This window comes from Coenobita brevimanus, chromosome 97, assembly GCF_032717465.1.
Source record: "Coenobita brevimanus isolate Jiangsu-jjx chromosome 97, ASM3271746v2, whole genome shotgun sequence".
Lineage (NCBI taxonomy): Eukaryota > Metazoa > Arthropoda > Malacostraca > Decapoda > Coenobitidae > Coenobita > Coenobita brevimanus.
In genome coordinates, this window is record NC_137050.1 from 4,716,180 (window position 1) to 4,728,670 (window position 12,491).

Here is a 12,491-nt window from a genome sequence, read left to right on the forward strand (position 1 = left end):
ACTTGGCCTAAATTTAACAGCCAAAAGATAATACCAATGAATGTACAGTTATAAAGGAGTGTTTATACCCTCGCATAAAATAAGCAAACACACAAACAAACAAAAGGGCAAACTTCTTACGCATGTTTGACCCTTGCGTAAGAAAAACAGTGAGGCGCTTTATACGCATGCGTGAGTGGCTGGGAAGTCCGATGGGGGGAGTTGAGAGGGAAGGAGGCGTACCTGGAGGGAAGGTATAGTCATTGGTTTAGGATATCTCGTATTACCTTTCCCAATGCTGTTCAGTTGGCCTTTTAAGGCTCGATGTCCTCTTGTATTTGATAGAAACTGTCGACGTTAAAAAGATGATGAGAGAATGTTAAGGTGTAATGTGCTAAAATAAGTAAATCGGTAAGGAACAGGTGCCACCAAACCTCCCGAATAAAGGATACAGTTCAGGGCCTTCCGCTGGGGCCACTCGTGATGCAAGAAAAACCTCGTGTCGTTAGAAATCAAAATCGTCTGACGTTAATCAGAAAATAATATTCGACTGTTCCCAACAGTAGATAAAGATATATATATATATATATATATATATATATATATATATATATATATATATATATATATATATATATATACTGTATATATAAGGGAAACAGCGTTGCTAGGGATGAAGAGGAATGGATTAAACGTGGTGGTTGGGAACGTGAAATAAAGTGACTGAAAAATATAACAGGAAGAAAGGAAGTAAAAGTGTGATGAGAGAGAGAAAGAGAGAAAGAAGGGACACGGGAGGTACGTGACAAAAAAAAAAAAAAGAGTAAACGAATAAACTGAGGACACTGAAGGAGGTATGACGAGAGAGAGAGAGAGAGAGAGAGAGAGAGAGGGGGGGAGGGGGGGAAGGGAGGAAGAGAGGGTAGCAATGCGTGAAGGAATGGAGGGAAACAGCGACCAAGGGAGGCGGTGGGAAGGAAGATGGGAAGAGGGGGTAGAGAGGAACGGGAGGGGGGGGGGAGAGGGAAGGAGAGAATTTGAGGAGGGGAGGAGAAGAAGATGGCGAGGGGGAGAAGAGGGTGAAGGGAGGGTAGGGAAACTGGAGGAAGGGGGAGGGAAGAAGGTAGGAAGAGGGGGGGAGGGGGAGAAAAAAATAGATGGGAATAAGAGAAGAACATTAAGGGAGAGATAATGGAGGAATGAAAGGGGTAAAGGGAGAGTAATGGAGGGAGGGAGGGAGAAGGGGAGAGAAGGGAGGAACAGATGGGAGGAGCGGGAAGGAGGAATAGATCTGGAGGGGGAAGGGAGGAAAAGAAGGGAGGGAAGAATGCCATAGCCACCGGCAAGGAAGAAGAAGAAGAGATAATGACCAGAAAAAGGTGAAATGGGCATGAGAGAGAGAGAGAGAGAGAGAGAGAGAGAGAGAGGGATGTGGAGGAAAGAGAGCAGCATGGAGAGAGAAGAGGGAATTAAGAAAAAGATAAAAGAGAAGAGAGAAAATAAGCGACGGAGAAAACAAAATAGAGAGAATGGAAGAATGAAGAGGGAAAGAGGAGAAGTGGAAGAAGGAGGGAGAGGTGGAGGAATGGGAGAGGGAATTTTAAATAGTGGATGGAGGAGAAAGAGAAGGAATTTGAGAGGAAGAGGAGTGGTAGAGGGGGAGGAGAGGGGTACAGGAGAGAGAGAGAGAGAGAGAGGGAAGGGAATGTGCGTATAAGTGTGCGTGCGTGAGAGCGCGTTAAGGTAAGTCATGGGGGGGTCATGGAGCGAAGAGGAGAAAGAAGAAAAGAAAAAATAAGAGGGGTGAGGGGGGGGGAGGAGGGGGCACTCATCCACGCATACCAACCCTCTGACTCACAACCAGTTACACGCACACGCCCACGCACACACACACACACGCACACACACACGCACGCACATGACCCCTTGTGTACACCTGAGACAAATTGGCCCTCACACCTCCCTCTTAAGGCCGCCTCCGACGCTTCCTTACCCCGCTGCGCTTTTGTCGGGATTAGCTGGTGCTGCTGTGGTGGTGTGGTGGTGGTGTTGCTGTGGTGGTGTGATGGTGGTATTGCTGTGGTGGTGTGGTGGTGTTGCTGTGGTGGTGGTGTTGCTGTGGTGGTAGTGTTGCTGTGGTGGTGTGGTGGTGGTGTTGCTGTGGTGGTGGTGTTGCTGTGGTGGTGTGATGGTGGTGATGGTGGTGTTGCTGTGGTAGTGTGGTGGTCTGGTGGTGGTGTTGCTATGGTGGTGTGGTGGTGGTGCTGTTGAGGTGGTGGTGTTGCTGTGGTGATGTGGTGGTGCTTGGTGGTTGAGAGAGAGAGAGAGAGAGAGAGCTCCTACCCTCATCTAATCTCTCTTACTCTTCTCGTGGACTGCATACCGAAGTGAGAGAAGGGGTGCATATCTCGTATCTTAGGGAGCCAAGATAACCCAACACTACGCCTTATCACACCATTAGACAGAAAGGGAAACCAAGGATAAGTGTGTGTGTGTGTGTGTGTGTGTGTGTGTGTGTGTGTGTGTGTGTGTGTGTGTGTGTTTGTGTGTGTGTGTGTGTGTGTGTGTGTGTGTTTGTGTGTGTGTGTGTGTGTGTGTGTGTGTGTGTGTGTGTGTGTGTGTGTTTTAATATTAGTCACTGATGTATTACCGTATCTTTAGAATTATTATTTTGTGATACAGGAATTAGTTGTCTCTGTTTATACTCTTTTCCATTCCTCTTTCCTCAATACATTTTCATTTTTTATCCACTGTTGGCTTTGGTTCCTTCTTTCTTGCATAAAAAAATGATAGATAGAGATAGATAGACAGTAAGATAGATAACGGGCATATATAGATCCAGGAATAGACAGAAATCATTCCTATATATTTTTCTTCTCCATTTTTTTCTTTACTGTCAGTTTTCCTTCGTTCATTTCTCTCTCTCTCTCTCTCTCTCTCTCTCTCTTTACTGTCAGTTTCCCTCCGTTCATTTTTCTTTGTCTCTCTCTCTCTCTCTCTCTCTCTCTCTCTCTCTCTCTCTCTCTCTCTCTCTCTCTCTCTCTCTCTCTCTCTCTCTCTCTTTACTCTCAGTTTCCCTACGTTCATTTTTCTTTGCCTCTCTCTCTCTCTCTCTCTCTCTCTCTCTGTCGTCTTGCGTGTGATAAATGTGATGCGTCTTCCTAACTTACAATGACACAAGACAAAATGGAACTGGATAAAACAGATGATAGATAGACATACAGACAGACAGATAGATAAACAGATAGATAGATAGACAGATAGAGAGTTAATTAATCCACAGTGGTGATTCCCCGTCCTCCCCTCCTTCTCCACACATTTCCTCCTCCGCACACCCATTTCCAGTGATATTTTTATTGCTTTTCCGATGAGGGGGTTCGCATCCAGCCTCTTCCTTCCCTAACCACTGGCGTTTCCCCTTCCATATCCTTCCCCGCCTTCAAAAACCCTGCCTAACCTTTTTTTTTCTTTTTCTGATGGAAGTTTTAGCATATACCTGTTCTCGTTCTCTCTCTCTCTCTCTCTCTCTCTCTCTCTCTCTCTCTCTCTTTTCCACTTAAAATCTTGCTTATGTGCTCTTATTTACTCCCAAACTTTCCACTTTTCTCAGTAGCCTCCCTCACTTTCTCCCCTCTCTCTCCTTCACTTTGATGTTACTTGTATTCTCATCTTTCCACTCCTCTCCATATCCTCTCACTCCTTCCCACCTCCGAGTTTCTCCCTCTCCCTCCCGTTACCTTCATCTCTCCAGCCCTCTTCCAATTGTCTCTCACTCATCCCCCACTCCCACTCTCTCCCTTACACATCCTCTTCCCCTCCCTCACCTTGATATTCCTCCTTCAATCTTTTCCATTTCAAACGGTGAGTAAGATCCTGGGGAGTGTTCTGACGCTCCCTCTCCTCCTTGACCTCCCTCCCCTCCTCTTGAGTTATTTCCTTGACTTTTCTCCCCATCTCTTGAGGTATTTCCTTGACTTTCCTCCCCATCACTAGAGTTATTTCTTTGATTTCAGTTCCCTCCTCTTGACATTTGTCCCGAGCCTTGGGTTATTTCCTTGACTTCTCTCCCCTCCTCTTGAGTTAATTCCTGGATTTCTCTTCCCTTCTCTCTTGTTGTTTCCTTGTTTTCTTCCCCTTCCTCTTGAGTAATTCCTCTCAATCCCCAAGCCAAGATGTCTTTTTTATCTTCCTTGGCTTCTCTCCCCTCCTCTTGAGTTATTTCCCTGATTTCTGTCCCCTCCTCTTGAGTTTCCCTTTTTATCCCCATCAAAATTTACCCTATTCCTTGATCTGTCTACCCTTTTTATTAACTCCTCCCATACAGAAAAGAAACACAATAATCGTATGTCTTTTCCCCCTTTCTCTTCTCAGTTTATAATCAGTCAACTCTGAAACTGTCACCTTCAGTCAGCTTTTCCTTCTGTCTATGACCTCCAGTATCCACCAGTGCGTTTAGGCATCGTGAAATGAATGGAAGATTATTTTGCACATTCATTTTCTTTCCCCCACCACTAATGTCCCCCTCCTCTCTCTCTCTGCTGTTGGCATAACGTTCTCCCTACGTCTCAAGTGGGGTTGGTGGAGGATTAGTGCCCCTCCCTGTAAAACAATTAACTCTAAGCCCTTGGCCACCCCGTTTGGGATACATGGCGTCTGGCAATGAATGAATGAAATTTTCTTTGAATGGAACAAGTTTTGCTGGTTCTAGGCCTTGGGTTCTTTTTTACCTTAAGAAAAATTATTCACCAGTAGTTTCTATATAATTTTTTTCCTCCCTAAATTTTGATCCTCTACCTGTGCTAATTTCTCTTCTCCCCTCCCTCTTTCTCCCCAGGCTGTAAATATAGAAACGTAACCCTCCCCCATTCTCCTCACCTGTCTCATTTGCCTGCACTTTTCATTTATTTCTTATCATTCAATATTAATCTTCACATGGTCCTTAGTTTTATCTCCCCACACCTTTATCATTCATTCCGTGTCATTCAACATATATTTCCAAGTTCTTTATAACAGTTTGGGGGAGGCGGTGGCTCAACCGGTAGAGAGGTGGCGTGCGGTCCTAATGGACCCAGGTTCAAATCCCGGCTGGGGCAGGGAACAGTTTAAGGATTTGAATTTCATTAAATCACGCTTTACTGATCTACCAGAAAACCTGCCGACATGTCGTAAAAATACCCCCGCTAATACCGATACACCAGTCCTGTATGAGACAGCCCTAGCATGTATTCAATATGGACGATGGGTGTTAGCGCCGAAATGGTGACATGCAGAGGTGTGTATGGTATGTAGGAGGACTGCTGGGCCTTGACAGCAGGCTGTGAAGCCTATGCCCAGAGTCGGTCACATAAAAAAAAAAAAAAAAAAAAAAAGTTTAATTTTTGACACATTTCATTCATTCCTTTTCATTCAGCCATCATCTCCTCATTCTCCCCAGCCATATTGCTTCACTTAGTGTTTATCTCCCCAACCTCCCTACCAACAGTGACTCTAGTTTCTCCCCCTAATCTTATCTATCACCATTGATTTCCCATTCTCCCCACTACTAACACACCCCATCTCCCAGCATTCTCTCTCCTAGTCTACCCAGTACTTATAATCTTCTCTATCTATCCCCAGTATAAGCATTTCTAGTCTCCCTCGTCCCTCATAGTCTCCCCGCGTCTCCCTCAGTCTCCCTCACTCTCCCCCAGCCTCCCCACCACTAATTTCCCCCGCCCACTGACTATTAGCGTCCCAAATTTCTCCCCATTTTCCCCGTCATTATTGTCTTCCCCCCCCTTCCTCTCTCCCCTCATCCCCTCGCCAATGTCCCCCACCGTCTCCCTCACCCCCCTCTCACTAACCCTTTCTCCCCCCTCTCTTGCCTACTTTTCCACCGTAAATAATGTCCTCTGTCTCCCCATTTCCCTCCCCATTTCCCTCCCCATTTCACTGTAACTAATATACTCTTTGTCTGTCCTCTGTTTATGACTCTCCCCGCCCCCTTACCTTTTCAACACCACCCTCTGTCTCTCTATATCCTCTGCTTGATGCTCCCCTCCCTCTTCTCCCCTCCTGTCTCCCCTCACCATGTTTCCCCTCTCTGTCTTTCCTTTGTAATGCCTCCCCTTCCCCTTCTTTCCTTTTAATGTTCTCTCTCTCTCTCTCTCTCTCTCTCCCTCCCATTTCCCTCTCCTCCATCATTTTTCCCACGACTAATACTCCCTCTCTCTTCTTTTTTTTTTTCCCTAATGCACCGTCCCATTTCCTCTCTTTTTATCCTATTCCACCGTTTCCCTCCTCTCTCTCTCTCTCTCTCTCTCTCTCTCTCTCTCTCTCTCTCTCTCTCTCCCCCACATTTTCCCCACCACATAAATACCCACCTCTCTCTCTCTCCACATCCCCCACCAATTTCCCTACCACAAATACCCCCCCTCTTTCTGTGGCAGGGAGTGACTACGTGAAGGAAACATTACAATATAGTTTCCTCCCCTCTCCCTCCATGTTTCCCGTCATTAATACTCCCTCTCTTTCTCCCTTTTTATACTCCCTCCTTCACTCCACCATTTCCTCCACCACTAATGTCCCCCTCCTCTCTCTCTCTCTCTCTCTCTCTCTCTCTCTCTCTCTCCACCCAGGACGTGACCATAAACAGAGAGAGTCAAAATGTGATCTCCCCCTTCTCTTTTCTTTGTATTTCTCCTGTTACTAATTCCCCTCTTTTGTCTCTCCCCTACCCATACTCCCTCTCTATCTCCACCATTTCCCCCACCGCTAACGCTCCCTCTCTCTCCCCATCCAGGGCGTGAGCATGGGCAGGTAGCAGTATGGTGCCGGGGAGCGTGGTGGGCGGCGGCGCGGTCACTCCCCACCACAAATATGTCGCGGTCAACCTCATCACTGCAGAGACGCTCACTTTCGCTGGCGAGGTTAGTATGGGGTGGGGGAGTGGGGAGAGGGAGTGTATGGGGTGTGGGGGTGGGGAGTGGGGAGAGGGAATGTGAGTATATGGGGTGTGGGTGCGGGGAGGGGGGGGAGGGAGTATAAGTGTATGGGATGGGGAGTGGGGGGAGGGGGTGTATGGGGTGTGTGAGTGGAGGGTGTTAGTGTGTGGGAGTGGGGAGAGGGAGTGTGAGTGTATGGGGTGAGGGAGTGGGGGGAGGGAGTGTGAGTGTATGGGGTGAGGGAGTGGGGGGAGGGAGTGTAAGTGTATGGGGTGAGGGAGTGGGGGGAGGGAGTGTGAGTGTATGGGGTGGGGGAGTGGGGGGAGGGAGTGTGAGTGTATGGGGTGGGGGAGTGGGGAGAGGGAGTGTATAGGGAGTGGGGAGTGGGGGGAGGGAGTGTGAGTGTATGGGGAGAGGGAGTGTGAGTGTATGGGGTGAGGGAGTGGGGGGAGGGAGTGTGAGTGTATGGGGTGAGGGAGTGGGGAGAGGGAGTGTGAGTGTATGGGGTGGGGGAGTGGGGAGAGGGAGTGTATGAGGTGGGGGAGTGGGGAGTGGGAGTGTGAGTGTATGGGGTGGGGGAGTGGAGGGTGGGAGTGTGAGTGTATGGGGTTGGGGAGTGGAAGGTGGGAGTGGGAGTGTATGGGGTGAGGGAGTGGGAGTGTATGGGGTGGGGGAGTGGGGAGAGGGAGTGTGAGTGTATGAGGTGGGGGAGTGGGGAGAGGGAGTGTATGAGGTGGGGGAGTGGGGAGTGGGAGTGTATGGGGTGTGGGGTGAGAATGAATGGGGTGAGGGGTGAGTTTGTGGAATACGATGGGATGAGATGACTAAAGAGTGAGTGATGTCAGTGATAAGTCTTATGAGGATGTGGAACGTGTCTGAGGGTGTGAGGGGTGGGAGTTTGGGGGTGTATGGGGTGAAGGGTGAGAATGAATGGGATGTGGAGTGAGAATGAATGGGATGATGGGTGAGAATGAATGGGGTGAGGGGTGATTCGTAAGAGTGAGTGAATGGGAGTGATTAGAGTGCATTTAGTGTGAGGGTTGAGTCCTAAAGAGTGAATGATATAATGGATGAGTCTAGAGAGTGAATTACGTTGGGGTGAGTCAAGGGAAGGAGTGGGGTGTAGGGTGAGACTGGACGGGGTGAGGGGTGAGTCTACTCCAAGGGTGAAGTATGAGTTGCGGGAGTGCATGGGGGTGACTGGCTTGCATTTCAGGGTCAGGAGTGAATTAGGAAACGAAATGGGGTGTGGGGTGACATTGAACAGGGTGTGGAATGAGAGTGCCGGTGCCGTGTGAGCTGGAGTGTGTGTGTGTGTGTGTGTGTGTGTGTGTGTGTGAGTGAGTGGGGAGGGGGGGTGTCTGTTGGTGAGCGGTGTGCCTGAACAGTGAACAGGGGTGAACAGGATGCACTTGAGAGATGAATCCTGAACAAGTATAGGATGTGCAGCATGTTAAGGGGTGAGGCTGGGGTTGTCAGCTGGGGTGATATGGTGAGTCTGGGGTGCTGAGGTGTGTGGGGCGAGGCAGAAGGGGGATGGGGTGAGATGTGAATGTGAGATTAGCGTCCGTATTCTCGCCGGGTAAGGAAGCTCCCTAACACCTCTTCCTTGGCGATTTATTCTTGGATACGGCTGGTTAATATCTTTTGTACCTTATTTATGCAGAGTATGGCGATGATTGAAGGATTTATTTAACACAGACTAGGAAAGTAATGTGTAACGAGTAAAATAAATCGCTTAGTAGAAGGTGTTAGGGAGCGATTTATTATTTCTATTACAAACTGCTCTTCTCTTGTATGGATCAATAACATTCAAGACGATGCTGAGGTAACGAGCAAAATAAATCGCTAAGGAAGAGGGGTTACGAAATCTTCAGAGCCAATTACAGTACGTTCAGGAGCGAAAAGGGCGTCTAGTGAAGGGTGACTGCTGGGAAAGAAATCCTTGTGGTTTTTCGAGATTTCTTAGCACCTCTGCCTTAGCGATTTATTTTGCACATTACATCACATTTAGAAGTCCGCTCTATTTGTGTGTGTGTGTGTGTGTGTGTGTTTTATGATGATATGGTAAGCAAAAAATTACCATACTTTTTTTTTTTTGCACACACTGAGTCTGGAGATGCAATTCTTCTCTTATTATTGCCCTCTCCGGACGATTTTATTCAGCTTAGGATTTATTTGAGCTGGAGGGGTTAGAAGCAGCCGTGATAAACCCCTTCAATACGAGAGCCCTTCCTAAGCTGAATAAAATCGTCTGGAGCCAGCAAGGGTAAACTGGAAAGGAAGTCAGCTGGATTGAAGAGATTCGTCCATAAGCAAAGAGAAAAAAAAAGAAAAAGAAAAAATAGGATATAAAAGGCACGATGATATAGCCAGCGGGGTGAGGGGTGAGAGCTGGGGTGAAGGTAAATGCAGGGGTGAAACTTGGCAGAAGCAGGAGCTGGGGAGAGTACAAATGAGAGAGAGAGAGAGAGAGGGGTGAGGTGAATATCTAAGGACAGCATTGAGCAGAGGGATGAGTCACGTGAGGGTAGGGGTGAAAGGTGAGTACTGGCGATGCAGGGTGAGTGTGGAGTGAAGCTGGACTGGGGTGAGTAGGTATAAGTGAGGGGTGAGGGATGCAGAGGCTTTGCTAGGATGAGGCATGAGTGAGGAGTGAGTGTGGGATGAATACAGACGACAGAGTGGGCTGCGTTTGTTGCTGCTTAACTCTAGCCCCCCTGACCAAGCAGGCCCGTCGATCGCAGTTAAACAACCACGTCTATGAGGTTGTCCCATTGGTTCCTTACACCGTTGCTGTTGTGTCTGAGACGTAATATAGCTGTGCAGTGTTGAGTTATATGTGCCATGTTGTGTGGGTCTCCATTAGTTTTGTTTAAGTATACCTTTGATAGGGAGGGAGGGTTTGTAGTGAAGTATTCTGATCGAGGTGGTGTATTGCCGTGTGTATGAAGTAGGTATGTAGGTGTTTCCCCATTGTTAGTGTAATGTCCTGTGGTGGGGTGTTGTTGAAGAGGGTCTGGTAATGTCTGTGTGGTGATGGCCTTATATGCTCAGCTGTGTTATGTGGCTGTGTTACATAAGGAATGGGGTGCTGTGTGTTTGCTCAGACGGCCGAGAAGAATTGTGTACCGCTCTGACAAGAAGGACTTTAGTTTCGGAGTGTAAGTGGGCTATGGAAGTAAATGCGTCAAAATTATAAGAAGTTTGTGAAGAATTAAAAGAATAAAAAGCACTTGTATGGAGATGAATACTGAACCAAAGAATGAGGAGAGTAATGCGTGAGAGGATCGGTGAGTAGGAGTGAGCAAGGAAGAGTGAGGAATGTGTAGGGGAGAGCTGGAGAGGTGGAGATAGGAAGGATTAAGAAACAAAAAGAAATGGCAGCATGAAAAAGTACAGGATGTGAAAGCAAGACAGCAGAAGAAAGAATGGAAAGTACAACACATCCCTCTTCTTTGTTTTCACTTATTCCCACTGCCTTCCCTTTCCCACCTCATTTTTACACTTCTGGAAGAGGTTATAGAAAAGAGAGAGAGAGAGAGAGAGAGAGAGAGAGAGAGAGAGAGAGCACTAAAAACATCCCTCTCCTCAGTTTTCACCTATTTCCTTCTCTCTCTCTTCTTCTGGTCAGCACTCAGAACGTACCCACATTTTTGCAAGGTTTTGTCCGAATTGTTGTGTGGTCACCAAGTACTCAGTATGTACGGTTAGCTTCCCTGTGCCCTCGTCTACTTTTCCTGTGTGTATGTGTGTGTGTGTGTGTGTGTGTGTGTTATAACCTTCTTTTTCTTTTTTGTTTTGTTTATCACTTCTCTGTACGTTCCTCTGCTTCATTTCTTTGTTTATTTTGTCTCTTTGTATTTACTGTTCTTTCTTCATACGCTGTTTATTTCTTATCTTTTCTCATTTCCCTTGTTTTCATTTTTTTTTCTTGTTCGTCACTCCTCTTCGCCCTCTTCTCTTATTTTCTTCCCTTTTCGTCTTTTGTTCCGATATTTCCTGGCTCTCATTGTCTCCCATTTGTGTATGTTCTCTTCCTCTTCCATCCTACCCTCTCCTCTCCTCTCTTCGTCTCTCTTGTACTCCTGCTCTCCTCTCCCTTCCACTGCTCTGCTTTGCTCTTTCCTCTCCTCTCGTCTCCTCTCTTCTTCTCTCCTCTCCTCTCTTCTCTTCTCTACTGTCCTGTCCTCTCCTCTCCTCTCCTCTCCTCTCCTCTCCTCTGCTTTCCTCTCCTCTCCTCTCCTCTCCTCTCCTCTCCTCTCCTGTTCGCTTCTCTTCATACATAAGCATCATCCCTGTGTACCCAAGAATGTTCAGTATTCCAGCGAAGGTTGTTCCATACTTGCCGCACCTGCCATTTATCTATCTGTTTACTCGTTTATCTGTCTACCTACTGGCCTGTCTATCTATCTGGCTATCTGTCTATCAGTCCATCCATACATAACTCTAGCCACCTATCGATCCAACTACCTATCCATCTGTCTGTCTGCTCATCTATCATTCCATCTGTTTATCTGTCCATTCATTTATCTATCTGTCTATCTTTTTTTTTTTTTTTTTTTTTTTTTTTTTTTTGTGTCCGACTCTGGGCATAGGCTTCACAGCCTGCTATCAAGGCCCAGCAGTGTTCTATCCACCTATATCTCACCGTCCATCCACCCTTCCATCCATCCATCCACCCACCCATCCATCCGTCCACCCATCCTTCCATCCATCTATCCACCCACCCATCCATCCGTCCACCCATCCTTCCATCCCTCTATCCACCCACCCATCCATCCGTCCACCCATCCATCCATCTATCAATCCATCCATCCATCCATCTATCCACACACCTGCACATACCCTCACACTCCCTCCAGCACAGTTCCTCATACTCCAGCACTCACACTGACCCCCTGTTATCCATGTCTAGCCACGTGCCTTTATGTTTTATGCAGTAGACGTAGATTACTGTATTGGGGTCGTTCTTGAGGAGGAGGAGGAGGAGGAGGAGGAGGAGGAGGAGGAGGAAGAGAAAGAAGAAGATTTATTCCTCTCGACTGCACAAGACATTTTCTCCTTCAGTAAGACTCTTGCTGCCTCCAGACGATTTTATTCAGCTTAGGGGAGGCCTCTCGTAGTGAAGGGATTAATGAAGGCTGTATCTAACCCCTCCAGTTCAAAAAGTGTCTCCCCTACACATCATCATCATCATCATCATCATCATCATCATCATCATCATCATCATCATCAACATCCAACCACTCCAAGATAGGATGGGGTACGGTCCAGAGAGATGGAAAAATAAATAACAGAGTGAGATACTAACCAAAGTTTGTCCAATTGTATGAGCCATAATAATAGAGAGAGAGAGAGAGAGAGAGAGAGAGAGAGAGAGAGGGAGGGAGGGAGAGAGGGCCAAAAAAAAGTTACTGCTAGACTGAATGTGGTGAAGATGTGTTGATAAAGTGAGGTGAGATAAAGCCTTCATTAACCCCTTCACTACGAGAGAGAGAGAGAGAGAGAGAGAGAGAGAGAGAGAGAGAGAGAGAGAGAGAGAGAGAGAGAGAGAGAGAGAGAGAGAGATGAATACAATCGTGTGAA

The 12,491-nt window shown here is 47.2% G+C and overlaps 1 protein-coding gene across 1 annotated transcript in view; it reads left to right on the forward strand.

Annotated features, from left to right (window-relative positions):
- Nucleotides 1–6,785: 6,785 nt before the first annotated feature.
- The window catches only part of ex (FERM domain containing expanded), a 96,033-nt gene continuing 90,327 nt past the window's right edge, over nucleotides 6,786–12,491 (forward strand). Inside the window, exon 1 of the mRNA XM_080283396.1 lies at nucleotides 6,786–6,887. Coding sequence (XP_080139522.1) covers nucleotides 6,786–6,887 — 102 coding nt within the window. The remainder of the gene's footprint in view (nucleotides 6,888–12,491) is intronic.